At 40.1% G+C, this 19,422-nt stretch overlaps 1 protein-coding gene across 1 annotated transcript in view; it reads left to right on the top strand.

Annotated features, from left to right (window-relative positions):
• Positions 1 to 19,422, top strand: part of LOC125366879 (ankyrin repeat domain-containing protein 26-like) — a 36,793-nt gene that overhangs the window by 14,092 nt on the left and 3,279 nt on the right. Inside the window, exons 2-7 of the mRNA XM_048367601.1 lie at positions 3,626 to 3,740; positions 5,105 to 5,278; positions 9,441 to 9,547; positions 11,599 to 11,736; positions 16,045 to 16,109; positions 18,412 to 18,528. Coding sequence (XP_048223558.1) covers positions 5,228 to 5,278; positions 9,441 to 9,547; positions 11,599 to 11,736; positions 16,045 to 16,109; positions 18,412 to 18,528 — 478 coding nt within the window. The 5' untranslated portion in view covers positions 3,626 to 3,740; positions 5,105 to 5,227. The remainder of the gene's footprint in view (positions 1 to 3,625; positions 3,741 to 5,104; positions 5,279 to 9,440; positions 9,548 to 11,598; positions 11,737 to 16,044; positions 16,110 to 18,411; positions 18,529 to 19,422) is intronic.

The raw sequence follows: 19,422 nt of genomic DNA, 5'->3' as shown, positions 1-19,422 counted from the left end.
ATTGACACCTCTTATCCTCAGAGTATTTATAATTCGGTGTGAAATCCACCTTATATGGCATCCATCTCTTTTCTTCACTGTATGCAGCATCAATTTTTCCGCATAATCCTTGTGCCAGGTTGTCCTGTTCTATGACCGAGCCTATGTTCGCTGTCCCTCTGTCTTGGTGTGGATTCCTCCTGACTGTCCTAGGGTTGAACATGCTTCTGAGTTCACCTAGCGCCAATAGCTTACTCTGTGAAGCCTTCTGTCTCTGTTTCCTTCTAAGGCTTTGTCCCCACAACTTTGTTTGTTTTGTTTTGTTTTGCCAGTGCTGGGGCTTGGACTCAGGGCCTGAGCACTGTCCCTGGCTTCCCTTTTCTCAAGACTAGCACTCTGCCATGAGCCACAGCACCCCTTCTGGCTTTTTCTATATATGTGGTGCTGAGGAATCGAACCCAGGGCTTCATGTATACAAGGCAAGCACTCTACCACTAGGCCATATTCCCAACCCTGTCCCCATGACTTTGAGATGTTCAGGATCCATACAGCTTCTGCAATCAAATTGCCAAACTGCAACGCAGGGATTTTGCTTGAGATTGCATTGCATCTATAATATGATGTCACATTGCTGATTTCCCAAGTTTTTAATATTTTAGCATCTATCTAACTTTAAAGGTTTAAAAAATTTCCCTTAGAATCAGGAACCGGTGGCTAGCTACTCAGGAGGTTGAGGATCACCATTGAAAGCCAGCCCAGGCAGGAAAGTCCATGAGACTCTTATCTCCAGTTAACCACCAGAAAACCAGAGGTGGTGCTGTGTGTGGCTCAAGCACTAGCCTTGAGCTGAAGAGCTCAGGGACAGTGCTCAGGCCCGGAGTTCAAGAGTTCAAGCCCCATGACTGACCAAAAAAAAAAATTCTCTTAGAACTGTTTCTTAGTTTTTATTATTATTTATTCTGGTTTAATAATATGATCAATGTTGTGCTTTATACGTTCCATATGTTCTTATTTGCTTACTAAACGCATTAGAATTCTATGTACTGATGCTATTGCATGTATTTGGAGAATCCTCAAATGCCTGTGTGTTAGAAGCCTTGATGGCCTCATTTTTTTTTTTTTTAACAATAGTAAAATCAGCTTGTGTTACTCACTGTCACCATGTGTGTTTTGTCTGGGTATTGCACACCTTTTTGTTGTCATTGGTAGTGGTGGTGGTGGTGGTCAAGGCCTGACCTGGGGCCTGGGCGCTCAGGCTAGGGCTCTCCTGCTGGGAGCCCCGCGGTTGGGCCCAGGCGGAGGAGAGGCCCGTGGGGAGCCTCAGGCCTGACTGACCGACCTGACCGGGAGGCTCTGGGGAGCACGAGCCTGGAGCCTGACCGACCTGACCGGGAGGCTCTGGGGAGCGGGAGCCTCGGGCCTGACCGACCTGACCGGGAGGCTTTGGGGAGCTGGAGCCTGGAGCCTGACCGACCTGACCCGGAGGCGCTGGGGAGCCGGAGCCTGGAGCCTGACCGACCTGACCCGGAGGCGCTGGGGAGCCGGAGCCTGGAGCCTGACCGACCTGATCCTGAGGTGCTGGGGAGCGGGAGCCTCGGGCCTGACCGACCCGGAGGCGCTGGGGAGCGGGAGCCTGGGGCCTGACCGACCCGGAGGCGCTGGGCGGGGGTGAGGGTGGCGGAGCAGCTGCTCGCGCGCCGGCCCTCGGAGCTCGTTCCCCGCGCTCCCCGTGCGCCCGCCCGGGGCGCCCGCCCAGGCCCCGCGCTCCGGGGCCCGCGTCTCCGCGTTGCCTGGCAGCGGGGCCGCGCCGCTCGAGGCCGCGGGTAGCTGCGGGCTGTGGGGGGCTGAGCGCGGGCTCCGTGGGGATCTGCGGGCCTCCGTCGCGGAGCGCTGAGCGGGCTTTCGGGGATGGCCAGGGCCGGGTTCGGGGCCGGGGGTCCGGGGAGGCGCCGCGTCCCGGGAAGGGCGCCCGGGAGCGGCCGCGGGGGTCCCCCGTGCTGCGGCGGCCGCCGGAGCCCCCCGAGCCCCGAGGCCGGGCGCCCCGACGCCGCCAGGCTCCTGGCCGGCTACCGCGCCTCCGGGAAGATCCACGAGGCGGCCAGCCGGGGCCACCTGGGCCTGGTGCGGAGGACGCTGCGGGCGGGGCCGGAGGCCGCCAACGCCCGGGATGAGAACAACAGGTGCGGGCGGGTGGGGGGAGGGGAAGGCAAGGGGGGGAAGGGGAAGGCCAAGGGGGGGGGGAGGAGCCAGGGAGGAGGTAACAAGTTGGATAAGAAATTAGGTATATTAGGTATGAAACTGTAACCCCTCTGTACATCACTTTAACAACAAAGAAAGGAAAACGTGTAAAAAAAAAATATCAGTTTATGTGCTTAGTCTTTAAAAAAAAAAACCATTCAATTGATCCCCGTCAGTGACGTCAAGGCTCCCCCACATATTACCATGAAGGTTCTTATCATTGTAAACAACACAGATCCGCATGTCACTGCACATAACTGCGCAGTGCACAACTATGTCTCATAACACATCGACTTCAGAGCTAGAATTTTATCCCGTGCAATCCACTACCCGTTCCGGGTCATTATATACCCTCTATACATGTCCTTTTCTGAGGGATGTTTGAAATGGGATGATGGCTCAGTGTTTGTCTTTCTTTTTTATTTTTTTTACATTTCACACTCAAGTATTCGGAGTGCCATTTTTACTCCTCAGTAGGTTCCCTTGGTGCCAGTGTGTGGCTTCTTCATGGGCCTAGTTCTGAAAAGTAACTCCGTGCAAGGAGGATTTGTCGACAGCCTTGGAGTTCCGAAAGACCTTTCTCAGCAGATTGCTGTTGGTAGATGACAGTAAAGTTGATTGGTTCTTACTTCTCAACCCATGAGCCGCCTCTTGCCTTTTCAAGTTTGTCCTACCATCAGGCAGACCACGGAGAACATCACCATTTTAGGTGTGATCTAAGCATTTTATAGGCAAATAGGGAAATAAAACATGAAACTGTTTATACAATGAACATATACTAATACAACATGTGAGAAAAAGAACATCTTAAGCCAGACACTTGTCTCTAAACAGCTGAAGTTGGAGGATCTTGAGACCAAGGTCAAATGAACAATGTAGTTCAAATGTCTTAACTTGTGAAACTTGGATTTACAGAAATATATAGCCCTTGAAAACTTATCTGCAGGACAGATATAATTGCATTACTTCATGTCACCAAGAGGTTATGTTTGTAGAAGTAGTAGTAATTATAATGGGACGTGAGCTGACGTGTACAGTACTGTACATATTCTGCCTAAATTCTCATGGAAGCATCACTGTAGTCCTCTGTATTAAACTGCTCTTCATTACATAAATGAGAAACCTCTAAGTTACTGATTTCATAGATAAGCTAAGCAATAGCTAATTGATAACAGAATTTAAAGTAGGATCCAAATGTCATGTTTAAAGTCTATATGTTACTTCTTCAAAAAGAAATTCACCTCTGCAAGGAATTGCAGATATAGAGCCCTTTGTTTAAAACTATTACAACAAATTCAATCAAACAGGCTAATCTTCCTTCTGAAAAATTTAAATTACATGCTATTTGATGTTTAAAACTCCCCATATAATTTGACTATTATCTTTCATAGATCTTCTCATTTCACAGGACTGCTCTACATTATGCTTGTGCCTATGGACATCCAAATATCGTGCTTCTTCTCATAGAGAAGAAGTGTGAGCTTAATATTCGAGACAGTGACGACAGCACAGCTCTGATAAAGGTAACTAGCAGTAAATAATTTCCTCAGGACATGGGTTTGATTTAAGCAGTTTAAAGTAATAGCTAGGAATGGTTGTGTATACCTGTAATCCCAACACTTTGGAAACAGAGCCTGTCTCAATATCTCTCTTCCCCAATAACAAAGCTTAAAATGAAAACTAAGTGATCACATTAAAAAATAACCAGTTGAGCAGCCGCGAGCTCCTGAGTGTGGCTTCTGGGGCCAGCACCATGGCGGCCACCAAGGCGGGCACAGGTCAAGGCCCTACGGGAGCAGCTGAAGATAGAACTGAAGAATCAGTCACAGGAGATGCCAAGAGGAAAAGCTGTCAACACGGTATCAAATCAAACAAAGACAGTACAAAAACAATCAAGGCATCACAACGCAACAATCAAGAGCTTGCTCATCAATTAGGAAGGACCCCGTTGCACCAGGAACTTCTTATCAGTTGTCCCAGGCCCCTCTCCCACAGTCTTAAGAGGGTCGTTGAAGCCATGAGTGCAGCTTGAACGTTGTGGTCAGGGACATTGGTTAGCCAGTGTGCTGCTCTGTGGAGCTTTCCGCATCCCACGCGTGGCAGAGGAGCTGGGCCTCTCTGGAGGTCTATGGTTGCCCACCCACCCACCCGGGGCCTCTGGGTTCTACAGCCTTTCACACCTGGTCGCACAACACTTCACAGAAGTTGTGTCTTTCCTTTGAGACTTTTTAAAAATAATTTTTGTATGAAAAAAATCCTTATTATGTTTATAACTTAAGATAATAGGGAACTATAAATGAATTCCCTACAGTAATATACGTGTCACCTATCTATCTCTGTTTCTACTTCGTATTAATTTTTAGCTGTAAAATTGGGAAGTGGATTCTTATTACTGTCACATCCCTGTTTTTACTGTTTGGTTTTCAAATTCTATTTAAATCTCCTTGATTAGAATCAGTGTATCCCACTGCAATATTGAACCACAAATGAACCACAAATGAGTTAAATTTGCATGCCAAATAGACATGTTGACTAAAGTCCTGTTTATTTAGTCAAAGGCTTATGTTACTCTACATATTTGATAGCCAGAGAGTGAGTCTCCCATTGTACTGTTACCATAGTCTTGGCATCTTATATGCTAATTAGGTACTATTTTCTGGGACTTGTGATTGAAGATTAGTGACAAATTCAGAAAGTTCTTAATTTGCTTATGATATGATGGGTATTTCTGCTGCAATGTGAATTACCCAATCTATCAATGTATTCCAACAATCAAATAGTCTTATCCCTCTTTAAAAAAATAAAAATAATCAATTGGTGACATGTGTGGAAGGCGTCCCCTGAGCGCCTCGCATTGATGAGTTGTTTCTTGCTGTGATGTCCACAGGCCTCCCAGGGCCAGCATGAGGAGTGTGTGACTCTTCTCCTGAAATACGGCGCGGATCCAAACGTGAGGGACGCCGGTGGCAATGCTGCTATCCATTATGCCATCTACAGTGACAGTGTACCCATGGTGGCCACGCTGCTGGCCTACAATGCCAGTATTGAGTCGCAAACCAAGGTAGAGTGAGCCGGCTTGTGTTCCACGTGTGCAAGTTCCAAGTCTTCAGTGAAAGAAAATGTTAAAAAAAAAAATTAGTTCTCAGTGAGCTTACCTCAAATGATGATACTGCTTCCATACAAGGTTCAGAGTGCGCAGGTCGAACTGTCCTTGCACGCGGGCTTTTTCTTCACAGTCAAACAAAGCAACCTGCAAACCTTGTTGAAAAATTTATCAAAGTGAATTTTCCCTCTGAGGTAAGACTGGAGCATAAAAAGAGTAGAGGAAAAGCAATTATGACGATGCAGGCCGATTTGATGGTAGGTAATTGAGGGGAAACACCAAAAACGGTTTGTTTATTTAAACTCTTTCAAAAAGTTTTTGTGCTAGAAAAGATGCTGTTCAGTTTGGGGATAATATTCCTTAATGTGGTAAAGGAAATTATGTTGAAGTTGCAGAGTTGCCTAGAGATGAAATTAGTTGGAATCTGAAGAATCCTGGCCAGAAGTGACTAGATGCGGAAAGATCGAACACTTTTCTTTCATTTTATCCTTTTCTGGTAGGAATAGATACCTAGATAATTGTTTAAACTGTGTTCTTAAAAGTATAGCCTCGAGCTGAGAGGTGAGGGTTATTTTATTTTGTAACTTTGGAAAATGAAATCAAGTTGTAATTTGAATTTCTTGGTCCATTACTGACATTTTCCTTTAGTGGATAAATTAAATGGAGTATTCAGCAAGTGACTGTCTCTGAATTTTTATTTTTTCCTTTTGTCCAAATTGTCAAGTGAGGAAGGTCTGGCTGTGTGGAGGAGGGATGCGACAGAAATGATCTTATTGTTTTGTGTGTGGGTCCTGGGGCTTGAACTCAGGACCTGGACACTGTCCCTAAGCTTCTTTTCTCTTAAGGCTTGTACTCTGCTACTTGAGCCACAGCCCCACTTTCAGCTATTTGGTAGTTTAGTGACTTGAGAGTGAGACTTTCTTCAGATTTCAGCCTCCTGAGTAGCTAGAATTACAGGCATGAGTGCTTGGAAGGAGGGTAGAACAATGTTCAACAATAATTGTACTCCTTTCCTTACTTATATAACTGTAACCCCTCTATACTTCACTTTTACAATAAAACACTAAAAAAAGAAAAACATAATGCCTTCATGCATGCTGTTTGTGTCCTGAAATACGTTCCCTGTCATGATATTTGGATGCCATATTTTTTACACATGTACTGTACTATTTAGGTTCTTCATACTGTATTTTTATATGTGTACATATTTGTCAGGTCTTTTATATAAGCAGTATTATTGCTGATTGGGAAATGTTTGATATCTCAGCAATTTTGCATCTCTAATAAAAACATTTTGAGGTTAGGAAGAACAAGAATAAGTTTTTTGTCAGTAATTTAAATTTCAGGTATTCCTTGAATTGATCTATTAATTAGATTTAATAGTTAATGGGTTATTAAAGAGATATTAGTAAGTACTGTAAAAGTGGTTGTCTTGAAGTAGTTCTGTTGAGTCTTTTAAAAAAGTTTTATGGTATGATATTTTTGGTAAAACATGATATTAAAGAAAGAAACGATTTCACATCTAAATCTTTCTTTTATCCCCAACCATGTGGGATCATACAAGAGCATAAACCCCCACTAACTGTGGCCTACTGTTGAGAACTTAGTTTGCCTCCATAAACAGAGTGTCCATTTTAATTTCTGGAGGTCTCAGCATAAGTCTGGACTCTATATTTTTGTAACCTTTGGGGTTAATCATAGGTAGAAGTGCATTGACTCTTCGTGCCAGTGACCGAGGTGATTGAGTTTTAGTTACTATGTAAAATTATTCATATTCGTTAGCATAAAGTTATTACTGACAAATTACTTCAGTTTTATTTTTCATGTACATGTTTCTGAAAACAACAACAACAACTAGTAAGTAACCTGGAAATGGGAGAAAAATGACTTTAAAAGGTCACAGAATTATCAAGGCCACAGAATTATCTGTAAAAAGTGAGGATAAAATTTTGTTGAGATAGCCAACAGTTATGAAAAATCTTTAGTAAATAAGAGAGGTAGTATGAAAGTATATACAAAGGTATTAACCGGAATATGGTAGATTCAAGGGAAAATTCTTTATTTTATTTTATTTATTTTTTTTCCGTAATTTTTATTATCAAACTGATGTACAGAGAGGTTACAGTTTCATACGTTAGGCATTGGATACATTACTTGTACTGTTTGTTACCTCGTCCCTCATACCCCCCTCCCCCCTCCCCCTTTCGCTTTCCCCCCATGTGGTGTTCAGTTCACTTACACCAAACAGTTTTGCAAGTATTGCTTTTGTAGTTGTTTGTCTTTTTTTACCCTGTGTCTCTCAATTTTGTTATTCCCTTTCAATTTCCTAGTTCTAATACCAGTATACGTGGTTTTCAATATACTCAGATAAGATTACAGAGATAGTGTAGATACAACCACAGGAAGGTGATAAAAGAACATCGTCAATAATAGAAGCTACAGATACACATGGGAAGTTGAAAGTAGTTATAACTGTGATATAACAATTGTTTCCATAACATGGGGTTCATTTCACTTAGCATCATCTTATGTGTTCATAAGGGTATAGCTATTGGGCTCTTGTGATCCTCTGCTGTGGCTTGCCTAAACCTGTGCTAATGATTCCCAATAAGGGAGACCATAGAGTCCATGGTTCTTTGGGTCTGGCTCACCTCACTTAGTATAATTTTTCCCAAATCCTTCCATTTCCTTACAAATGGGGCAATGCCATTCTTTCTGATAGAGGCATTAAATTCCATTGTGTATAAATTCTTAAAAAGAGAAAAATCAAAGTTTAGCAAAATAAAACACCAGGAAGCAGGTATTCAAAATGGTGAGATCAAGGGTAACAGGGTAGGTGAATGAAGAGAAGAGGGGGAGAATGCAGTCAAGAGTCTAATATATATCCTACAAAATTAGGAGGAGTGAGGGAGGGGGTAGGGACAGGAGGGATGGGTAAAAAATGTTGGAGGGATGACAGTAAGATTCATTGTGTTCATAAACTGTTTTGTTCAATGGCAACTTCTTTGTACAACTACTTAAAAATAGTAATAAGAATGTCAAAGTCTATGTGAATATTATGTCTTTTAACTTCCAATTTCCTTAGTGCCCCATTGGGAGAGGCAGAAGCTGGAATCTAGGTCATGCTACTACAAAAATAAGAATCAAATGGAAAGATTTTTTTTTTTAATCATTGTGCCCATTGAACTGTATCTCTTACAAAGTGAATGTTTGTTTTTTTTTAAATTGTCAAAGTGATGTACAGAGAGGTTACAGTTTCATACATTAGGCATTGGATACATTTCTTTTTTTTTTTTTTTTTTTTTTTTTTTTTGCCAGTCCTGGGCCTTGGACTCAGGGCCTGAGCACCGTCCTGGCTTCTTTTTGCTCAAGGCTAGCACTCTGCCACTTGAGCCACAGCGCCACTTCTGGCCATTTTCTATATATGTGGTGCTGGGGAATCGAACCCAAGGCAAGTTCTGTTGCCACTAGGACATATTCCCAGCCCTGGATACATTTCGTGTACTGTTACCTCGTCCCTCATTCCCCCCTTCCCCTCCCCCTTTCCCTTTTCCCCCATGAGTTGTTCAGTTGGTTTACACCAAACAGTTTTGCAAGTATTGCTTTTGTAGTTGTTTGTCTTTTTATCCTGTGTCTCTTGAGTTTGGTATTCCCTTTCACTTTCCTAGTTCTAATACCAGTATACACAGTTTCCAATGTACTCAGATAAGATACAGAGATAGTACAGGAACAACCACAGGAAGAAGAAACAAGAAGATCATCAACAATAGAAGCGAATGTTTGCCATAAAAGTGTTTTCAGACAGAGACTAAGCAACATTCTCACAATTTCTTTAATGCTAGGCTTAGAACGTACTGTTGTATAGTAGGTCCTAAATATATGTTCATGAAATCTTTCTAGGGGGTATAGTACTTCAAGAAGGGACATATTCTTGAGAAATGTTGCTCTAACCTCTGATAATGTTTACCTTTTACATGCTGGGGTCTGTGGCATTCAAAGAGAGGGGAGTGTGTGAGGAGGTAGAGCCTGCTGTTTATTTCCTCTCGTGTTCATATTCAACTCAGGGGAGAAATAGGGACTTTCATGAGTTATGACTTATTTTAATTTTTTATTTCCACAGGATGGCCTCACACCACTTTTGCTTGCTCTAAAGGAAAACAAAGAAAAAATGGCAGAATTTTTAATAGAGAATAATGCCAATGTACATGCTGTTGATAAGCTGAACAGGTATAGTTATAGTTGTTTGTTCTATTTTCCAACAAAAGTCTCCTTTTGTTCTCATATCAGAAGCATCACTCAAATCAGAATTAGCACATTCATAGAACAAAGGTTAGTTTATACTTATTGGAATATAATGTAAAATATTGGCGCAGGTGGTCAGTTAGATAGAAAGTAATGGTTCAGATTGTCTCCACAAAGAACAGTATAGAATAGGATTCATATTCCCTTTTCATATTTGCCAATCTTTGATATTTGTAATCTGGTTCTGATGGTCATATGGTCTTATCTAAAGAAGTTTTCTATCAGTATTTTTTTTACTTAATTTCTTTGTTTCTTTTAAAAAGTTATCTTTAGCTATGCAGAAAGGTTTCAATTCAACATTATAGTTTATGAGTACAACGCAACTTGATCAGTATTACCCCTTGCATCAATTTCTTCCCATCTGTCAAATCCTCACTCATTTCCTCGTTACCTGCTTCCATTTTTACTTACGTTTGTACATTGAATATTGTGGTTTCAGTATGGATTTTAGTTTAACCTTTGAGCCACTATAAAATTCATAGCCATTTTATAGTCATGTCACTTCTCATACTATTTTCTTATGTGCTGGTCCTTGAGCTTGAACACAGGGCCTGGATGCTGTCCTCGAGTTTCTGTCTTCTCACGGCTAGTGCTCTACCACTTGAGCCACAGCTGCATCTCAGTCTTCTTGGTGCTTAATTGGAGATAAGCGTTAAAGGGATTCTTGTGGCCAAGTTGACCTTGAATTGCAATTCTCAGATCTTGGCCTCCCAAATTGCTAGGATTACAAGCCTGAGTCATTGTGCTTGGCTTTATTTCTTTTATACTTATTTAAGGGATTGTATTAAGCAAAAAAAAAATATGTGCTGGAAATAATTTTCTCACTCGGAATATTCTTTGCTTCCAATTGCTTTCTTTGAAGAATACTAATGTTAGCTTTTCCCCAAATAACTATTCACTGCGATTTCCCGATGCTCTTCCTGATGCTCTTGAGAGATTGCCCCTGTACCTATACTGTTTATTTTGTGAGTAAAAATGCCTGAGGAAAACAATTTGAAGAGGGTTCGTTTTGGTCATGTGTTCAGAGGCTGGCTGTTTTGTTTGCTCTGGGCAGAACGCCTTGACAGCCGGGATCTGTGGTAGAGGAGGGGAGGAAGGGGCTCCTCTCCTGGAATCTAGGCAGCAGAAAAGTGGAAGAGGCTTAGTTAGCACAGTCTCCCTCCAAGGACAATTTCCTTTAACTGAGTCTACTTCCCGACAGTCTGTCTGTCTTTGAGCGTATCCATTAAATTAACCAATCCACGAAGTTGGTACACTCAAGTTAGTGCTTGAATGTACACAGGAGCTTTTGGTAGAGCACTGTATCTTCAAACCACAGAAAATTTTATAGGTTTAATTGCTATATGCTTAGGAAATACAATATTTAATTGGATAAGCCTTTCCTTTCATGAAGAGCAGTCCCAGGTAGGTGATAAAGAGAAGATTTTTAGATCCATACAGTACTGGCTTTCATTCCTGAATTTCCAGGCGCTTGAAAACACTTATCAGCAAATACATTTTTTGATATGATAGGAAGAGTAATACCCCTGATAGGGGGATTATAAGTCATGTATATACAATTTAGACTTTTGTCTACCACATTATTACCATTCTTTTTATAGGATTAATGTTATTAGTCATTCCAATAGCTTTTACTTATTTGACTTTTACTTGACTGTGGATTATATTACATAAGATGAGGGAATTAGTGGAGAATTACTCATTAGGATGGTTGCTCCACATTAGACCCAGGAGCCTAGAATTTATTTTCTATCAAAGTACATTAAGACACATCTGACTGCAGTCTCCTTTTAGCTTTAGCAGTAACTGACAAAGGTGAACACTGGACGCGTAAGATGCTGTTGGTTGCTGGCATATGTAAAGGCTCAATTTTACCCACACAGGCATGATATTGAATTTATTAAACATACACAATAATGTACTAAATAAATGTAGTAAAAGTACCTGAAGGTGAAATTTTGCCTCTGTTATTTCAGATCAACCCTCATGTATGCTGTCCAATGTGAATCCAAACATATGGTCAAGTTTCTTCTTCAGCAAGGCGTTGATGTCTTTTTAAAAGATGACTTTGGATGTCGTGCATCATTTTATGCTCTTTATGGTCATTGTAAAGTGTAAGTGTTGGCATTAAAATACAAGTATACTTTAACTTGAGGTTGAAAATAATTACAAGTATTGCATAGTTATTTATCCACTGATATTTCATAGTTTAGTTCAGATAGTTCGGGCATAGCACTGAATGTTATTGTCTATAAGCCAAAAAGGGCTAGAGTACATACAAGGAGCAACACATGTAGAATTATTTTGATCTCAGGTTAACTATAGGGGATGGATCTTGGGACTCACATGGACTAGTAAAGTCTTCTACTAATGATTTAGGGATTTTAAGGCCTTTGTCCTTAATGGTTCCAGCATTCCCCATTTGATTCCAATTTAAATAATTATGCCTGCATGGTACATACTATCATAGCTGTGATTTGCCTGTTTATTTGAAATGTTTCATATAGCAGAATACAGAGTTATCATCCACAGATAGATATCTTCTGTATGGTTGTTCTTGAAGTTTGCTACATCTGAAGGAGTTCCTTAAGTACAAAGAACAAAGAACATTGTTCCTTAAGAACAATGCTGTTACACAAATCATGTGTAGTGGAATAAAAGAGGACATCCTAGTCATTCTTTTTGTGTTGTTGATTTTGTGGCTGCACTGTTGCCATTAAAACTCATATTGCTGACTGGGAAGGTTTTTTGCTTTTTCACTTTCTGCTTACTGATTTTGATATCACATGTATGTATATATATGCACATATGGATGCACACATATACATATATATACTCACACACTTTTGAAATTTTTCCATGGATATGCATTGTACATTATGACTTCTTTCCTGCCCTCTTCTTCGTTGTCTGCTCCTTCCCCCCGCCCTTTGCTCTCAAGTGCGTGTTTCCTGGCATTCATTTAGTTGGACTGTTAGTTTTTCTAAGAAATCACACCATTTGAATTCTCTCCTGCATGTATGATACTTCCCTTAATTTATTTGTGCACACTTCCACATGTGTTTACTTGTATATTTATAAATTATATCTACCTTCCAGCTAGGAGAGAAAACATGTGTCCTCTATCTCTCTGGGGATGAGTTACATGTATTTCTTTGCAAATGGTGCAATATCATCCTTCCTAATGGATAATAAATTTATAATGATATATATGTCATATTTTTTAACCATTCATCCATTGAAGGGCATCTGTGTTCTTTCCATATCTTAGCTATGGTCCATAGTGCAGCAATAAATATGATTGTTCAAGTGCCTTCATTGTATCATGACTTGTAGTCCTTTTGATAATTGGCTGGGGGAGGTATTGTTGGATAATGGAGGTAGTTCTATGTTTGTGTTTTTGAGGAATATTCGATTACTCTTCCAGTTTATATTCCCACCAACAGTGTATTAGGGTTTCTTTTCCTCCATTCTGCACCAGTCTCTCATTTGTTGATGATGATCGTTGTAACTGGGGTAAGATGGAATGTAACTGTTGTTTAATTTTGCATTTCCTTTTGGCCAAAGATATTGAGCAGTTCTGTATGTGTCTATTGGCTATTTTTACTTCTTCTATAAAATCTGTTTCACTTTCAATTTATTAATTTTGTTGATTCTTTGAGGATTCATTTCCTTGAGCTCTTTGTATATCCTGGACATTAGGCCATTGTGTGATGTTTAGCTGGCAATTAAGCTGCCATTCTGTAGGGTTTTGAGCTTGTTAGCTATGTCCTTTTCCATGCAGCAACTTCTTAGTTTGATACAATTCTACTTGAAGATTCTGTCTCGGATTTGCTTAGCCTGTGGAAATGCACTCAGAAAGTTCCTGGCTGTGCCAAGGGAAGAGGTTTTGGGTTGACATGGGTGGGGCACAATGATAAAATGGTGATATCCGTCAAGATGGATCATACTCATAAGATGATATGTCCAATGATAACCCCTACTTAGACATTATAAAAATGTTTAAAGACAAAAAGTTGCTGTTTTAATTCACATGTACATATGATGTTATGCTCAGGCATAATTCCAAAAGCAGCACGTAGTCTTACCATGCTGGCTTCGTAGCTTTCCAAGATTCATTGCTGCGAAGCTGAGCTTTCTTGTGTGTTGGAATGTCACGCGGAGCACACAGGTGGGTGTACACCTCCACACTGTGTTGCCCTCCGAAGTTTTTGTCTTCTCTGACAGTAGCTGTGAATTAGGACTATTGTAATCGATGACATAATTTCCAGTGACGCAGGGCGGGCTTTCTAACTCCCTTTCCGCTTCTGTCTCCTCCTCCTCTCGCTCATAACCTTCTTCTTTTTTTTTTTTTTTTTTGCTGTATTCTTCTTCCTGTATTCTTCTATTCTTTTTACCATCCTGGGACTTGAACTCAGGACTTTGGTGCTGTCCTTAAGATGCTTGTGCTCAAGGCTGGCACTCTACCACTTTGCTGGTGGTTAATTGGAGATAAGAGTTGTATGGACTTTCCTGCCTGGGCTGGCTTTAAAACAGGATCCACAGATCACAGACTCCTGAGTGGCTAGGATTACAGGCATGAGCTACTGGTGCCAGACTCCACTTCTTCTTTTTCTTCTTCATCTTTTTGGGATGTGTGTGTGTGTGTGTGTTGGTACTAATCTGGAACACAGGACATAACATTCTTGCTATGCCTTTCCCCCACATGGTGACACTCTACACTTGAGTCAAACTTCTGGTCTGGCATTGTGTTACTTACCTGAGTAGCTAGGATTATAGGTATAAGACATTTTTGTTATGCTATTGTTTCCCTTCTCTGCTACCAGACATATGCTAAAAGGTCTCTTGGTATCCTGTGTAGCCCCCTCACCGCACTGAGAAATCCCATGTCACCCTTCTTCCAGTGTCTATTAATGTTCAATTTTCCCTTTTAAGTAATATGTTTTCAATAATAATAAAATCCCAGTTGCTTGAGATTCTGCCTTAAGTTTTAAAAATATTTTCAAATTCTTTCTTCAAAGGGAGTTATTATGCAGAATGTTCTGAATCTAAAAGAGATGGGTTGATTTAATGAGCATCGTACCATTGTCTTGTTTTTGGTGGGAAGTGTTTGGTGAATGTGATGGCATTTTGGTAGCCTTGGTTGGTTCAGAGGTGAGTATAGGTTGGTGGAAAGTAAATTAAGCAGCAGAGGAGAAGTTCAAGAGAGAAAGAGGCTTTCTGTAGAAGTGACAGAATGTCTCTCAAGAGAAGAAGCAGTCAAGTAAGAGACAAACTCTTCTGGCAGTGTGTATCTTTCATTGAAAGAGAAAGACTGGAAATGTGTGAGTAAGAACTTGAGGCCTGTCCTTGTTTCTAGTCAGCCAGAGCATATGCAAACCACCAGGTTTAGCAAAGGCCAGCACCTGCTCTTGAGGAGAATGAGGACAGACAGGTGTGTGGGGAATCTCTTTTGTCTTTCTTGGTCTAGAGCCACTCCTGGAGGGTCATATGGTGATTACCTGACTTTTTCATTTCAAGTATACACTAGTTAAACATGGGTGTTGCTTATATTTGGAAGGTCCCAGTTTTGGAGGTAGATTTTAGGGCCATCCTCTTTGCTGCTGTGTATGTGCCTACCGTAACAACGGCTAATGACTATGCATTAAGCGAATTTTGTCTTCCAAGTCAGTTGGAGACTAAGTACCAGTCTAGTAGTGATCCTGAGTTTTATTAATTATCTTCCCTTACGGTGATTGATTAGTTTACCAATTTGGGACAGTTCATTTTATTTAAGGAACTAATACATTAATAAAAATTATTTACAAAGTATCAAAATTATTAAATAGTTGATATGCCCTCCTTTATAAGATTGCAAAGTATAGAAAAAATATAAATAAAAAAGATTGCAAAGTATTATGTTAATATAATTAATTTAAAAATTATTCCATTTTTCTTGTGCATGTTTTTACCTTATATTGTTTAGCCTTCAAAAAAATATTTGAACTAAAGATATAAGATCCTTAATGTTTAAAAGATTTTTTAAGCCTAACATAAAAGAATTTTACAAGAACAAAGTATTTGTTAGAGAGAAAGAATACCTGGTGAGTACCTTATCATGCCAATCAAGTTAATCTGCTGAGCTCTGTTGCGCCCTCTTCAGGATCATTTTACCTTTATTTTGTCTTCATTCATTACAGATCTTTTTTTTTTTTTCTTCAAATTTTTATTATCAAACTGATGTACAGAGAGGTTACAGTCTCATACGTTAGGCATTGTCATTACAAATCTTATGAAAATTTGTCTAGCAAAGTTTTGAAGCATATGGAACAAATTCCAAGAGTAGTACTTACCTTGTCTTAAATGCTCAAGAATTCAATATGTTTGGTAATTGTTTTTCATATCACTATCAAAATATTTTTTTCACTTTTTAAAATTCATAGCATCAGGAGAACACTTTCCAAATATGAAGAAAAGAATCTTAGATGTCTCCCATGCAACAATCCTGGTAAGGTCATTCATAGTGAATTACTGTAGATTGTCCAACCCTACACAAGTAAGTAAGGATGAGAAAGTTTTACTTCAGAAAGAGCAAAGAAACCAGGCACTGCTGGCTTATGCCAGTAATGCTAGATATTCAAGAGGCTGAGACAGAGGATCATGGTATTAAGACAACCTTGTAGAAAAGTCTTAAACATTCCATCTCTAAACAACTTGCAAATCCAACTAGCAGCATGTTCAAATGGTAGAGGTGTGTATGTTGGTCCTGGGGTTTGAACTGCTGGCCTGAGCACTGTCCCTGAGCTTTTTTGTTTAAGGCTTCCAGTCTACCACTTGAGCCATAGCTCCACTTCAAACCCTTTTGGTAGTTAATTGGAATTAAGAGTCTCATGAACTTTCCTGCCCTGGCTGGCTTTGAACCATGATCCTCAGGTCTCAGTCTCCTGAGTAGCTAGAATTACAACCTCGTGCACAGCTTCTATAGTGCTTTTAATGACTAATAAGGTTGAGCATCTTATGTTCTTACGTTTTCATTATCATGGCTTCTTTGGTGAATCACATTTTCAAATTTGCTTGCCCACTTAAAAATTAGTCATTTTTTATTTCAGTTTCATGAGTTCCAAAATACATTCTGGATACCAACTGAAAGTACACTGTGTACAATAATGGAATTATGACAGTGAAACTCACCTTGTATTATTGATGCATGTTAATAAGTTACAGTAAAATTGTGAACCTTTGCCACATAACTATTCAGTGCTAGAAATTTTTCTTAATACTGCTTTAGAGATCACAAGACATTCCATAATTTCTGGGTTATTTTTGCATGTTTTTGTCCATTCAGCTCAAAATGTTTCTCACTTTAATTGTCTTTATGATCCAAAATTATTTAGATGTATGCTATGTACTATTCAAATTTCTGAGTGCTTTTCAGAGTTATTTTGTCATTGATTTCTGATTCGATCTTCATGACAAGAGAAAATATTTCAAATGGATTATTATGACTAAATCCTTAATAAGATGCATTAAAGATAATGAAATAAAAAATTAAAAATGTAGTGCATATGTAATAATTTGTTAAGATGCATGATTATGTTTGAGACTATTGTATCTCTCATGATGTTATATATTATATTAATGATTATTTGTGTATTATGTTTTGAATGTTTCTAGACTCTAAAATAACATTTGTGAATTGCTCTTCTTTGAGAATGTAATCAGTTTTCCACTTGCATTCTATTATTTGGTTATTAGTTGGCTATAATCAATGAATCGTCTTCTGATGAATTAACCCTTTTTGATTTGAATGGAAAAGGAGCACATGTATTTGTGAATATATTTCCAAACATTCTCCTATACTACAACTCTCATATACTACATATACAAACTCTCATATACTACAACGTGTTAGTGACTTTTCTAGCATTCTGAAACATGTGGCAGTATCAATATAAAAATAAAAAGGATCATTTTGCTCTCAGATTTGGGTTTTGCATGCATACTACAGTCAGTCAATTGGCCTCATTTTGATGCCTTTGGGTCTGTGGTGAAACAACACGGCACTGAACACATAGAATTCACCTGAAGGCAACGCGGAAGCGCAGGAACACATATGCTAACCCGGGGTATAAATATTGACCACAAGTGGTATCGGCACCTTACTCTCATGCTTTCAGAGCTCAGTTGGGGAATTTTTTTTCTTCCCTGTTCTCCACTACTTCACAAGCAAATTGGAAAGATGATGTAAAGCGACACGAATAATTTGTGTACAGTATAGTTCAAAGGCAATTCAGTACAATGCTTCTACGTACCTAAGTTCCCACTACTAGACTCTTCCTTGAATACATGCAGCCAGCTCGTAATAGGACAATGATGTGGGCGAATAGAGTGATATAAGCAAGGTGGGTCCTGTCATGTATACACTGAAACTGCGTCCACCAGTTGATTAGATAGATGTTCATGTATATTTGTGTGTGTGTGTGTGTGTGTGTGTGTGTGTGTGTATGATTCTTTTTTTTTTTTTTTTTTTTGGCCAGTCCTGGGCCTTGGACTCAGGGCCTGAGCACTGTCCCTGGCTTCTTCCTGCTCAAGGCTAGCACTCTGCCACCTGAGCCACAGTGCCCCTTCTGGCCATTTTCCATATATGTGGTGCTGGGGAATTGAACCCAGAGCTTCATGTGTAGGAGGCAAGTGCCACTAGGCCATATTCCCAGCCCATGTATGATTCTTAATGATACGACTTTCTAAATACCTTTAAAGAAGGAGTAGGGAAGTATAGCAATTAACACCAAACATCTGACTTTTCTCAGACTCTTCAGTCGGTGAGAGTTGTGGTCCTGGACTCAAGAAATCTTCTCAGGAGGGAAAAGGTTCCTATTACTTTTCTTGCACTCCCTGCCCAGAGAAAGAGATTTCCAGTGAGACAGGTAAGACTGACTTACGGAGAAATTCCCCATTCATGAAAGAGAAAAGAAAGTATCTGAAAATAGGAATGCGTAGACAAAAACCTTCCTTCCTTCAGTTAGCAATAGAGCTTCTTGAAATAACTCAATCAATTCCTTTATTTAGATCTTTGATTGCTTTTTTTTCTCATCTATCACAGGTATTGTTATGATGAACTCAAACTTTTGTGATAATGAAATGACTTTGTTGCTGGGAGTAGTTTTTCCCACAATATCTACTTTAGTAAAAATACTGAAGCTGTTATCAACCATGTTTCATTAAGAATTCAGACATTATGTTTTTTTCCATCTTTCTAGCCTTTAAAGATTTTTATTTTTAATTTTTTGAATTTTAATTTTTTGATAGTGCTGGAGCTTGAATTCAAGGCCTGGGCTCTGTCTCCTAACTGTTTTGCTCAAGGCCAGTACTTGAGCCACAGGTCCATTTCCAGATTTTTTGCTGCTTTTCTGGAGATAGGAATCTCACAGACTTTCAAGTCCAGGACGGGCTTAAAACATAGATCTTCAGTGCAGGCTCCTGAACACCCAGGGTTACAGGCATGAGCCGAGTCTTTTATTTTATGTATTTATTTATTGCCAGTCCTGGGCCTTGGACTTAGGGCCTGAGCACTGTCCCTGGCTTCTTTTTGCTCAAGGCTAGCACTCTGCCACTGGAGCCACAGCGCCACTTCTGGCCGTTTTCTATATATGTGGTGCTGGGGAATCGAACCCAGGGCTTCATGTATACGAGGCAAGCACTCTTGCCACTAGGCCATATTCCCAGCCCCGAGCCTAGTCTTTTAAAGAGTATTTTTTGTTACTCCCCCTCCCCCAATCTGACAAGCCTAACAACATATCTTTCATGTGTATTTTCAGATA

The sequence above is a fragment of the Perognathus longimembris genome, chromosome 18 (assembly GCF_023159225.1).
Source record: "Perognathus longimembris pacificus isolate PPM17 chromosome 18, ASM2315922v1, whole genome shotgun sequence".
Lineage (NCBI taxonomy): Eukaryota > Metazoa > Chordata > Mammalia > Rodentia > Heteromyidae > Perognathus > Perognathus longimembris.
The sequence above is the reverse complement of the archived record's forward strand: the minus strand, read 5'-3'. Positions and strand labels throughout refer to the sequence as shown.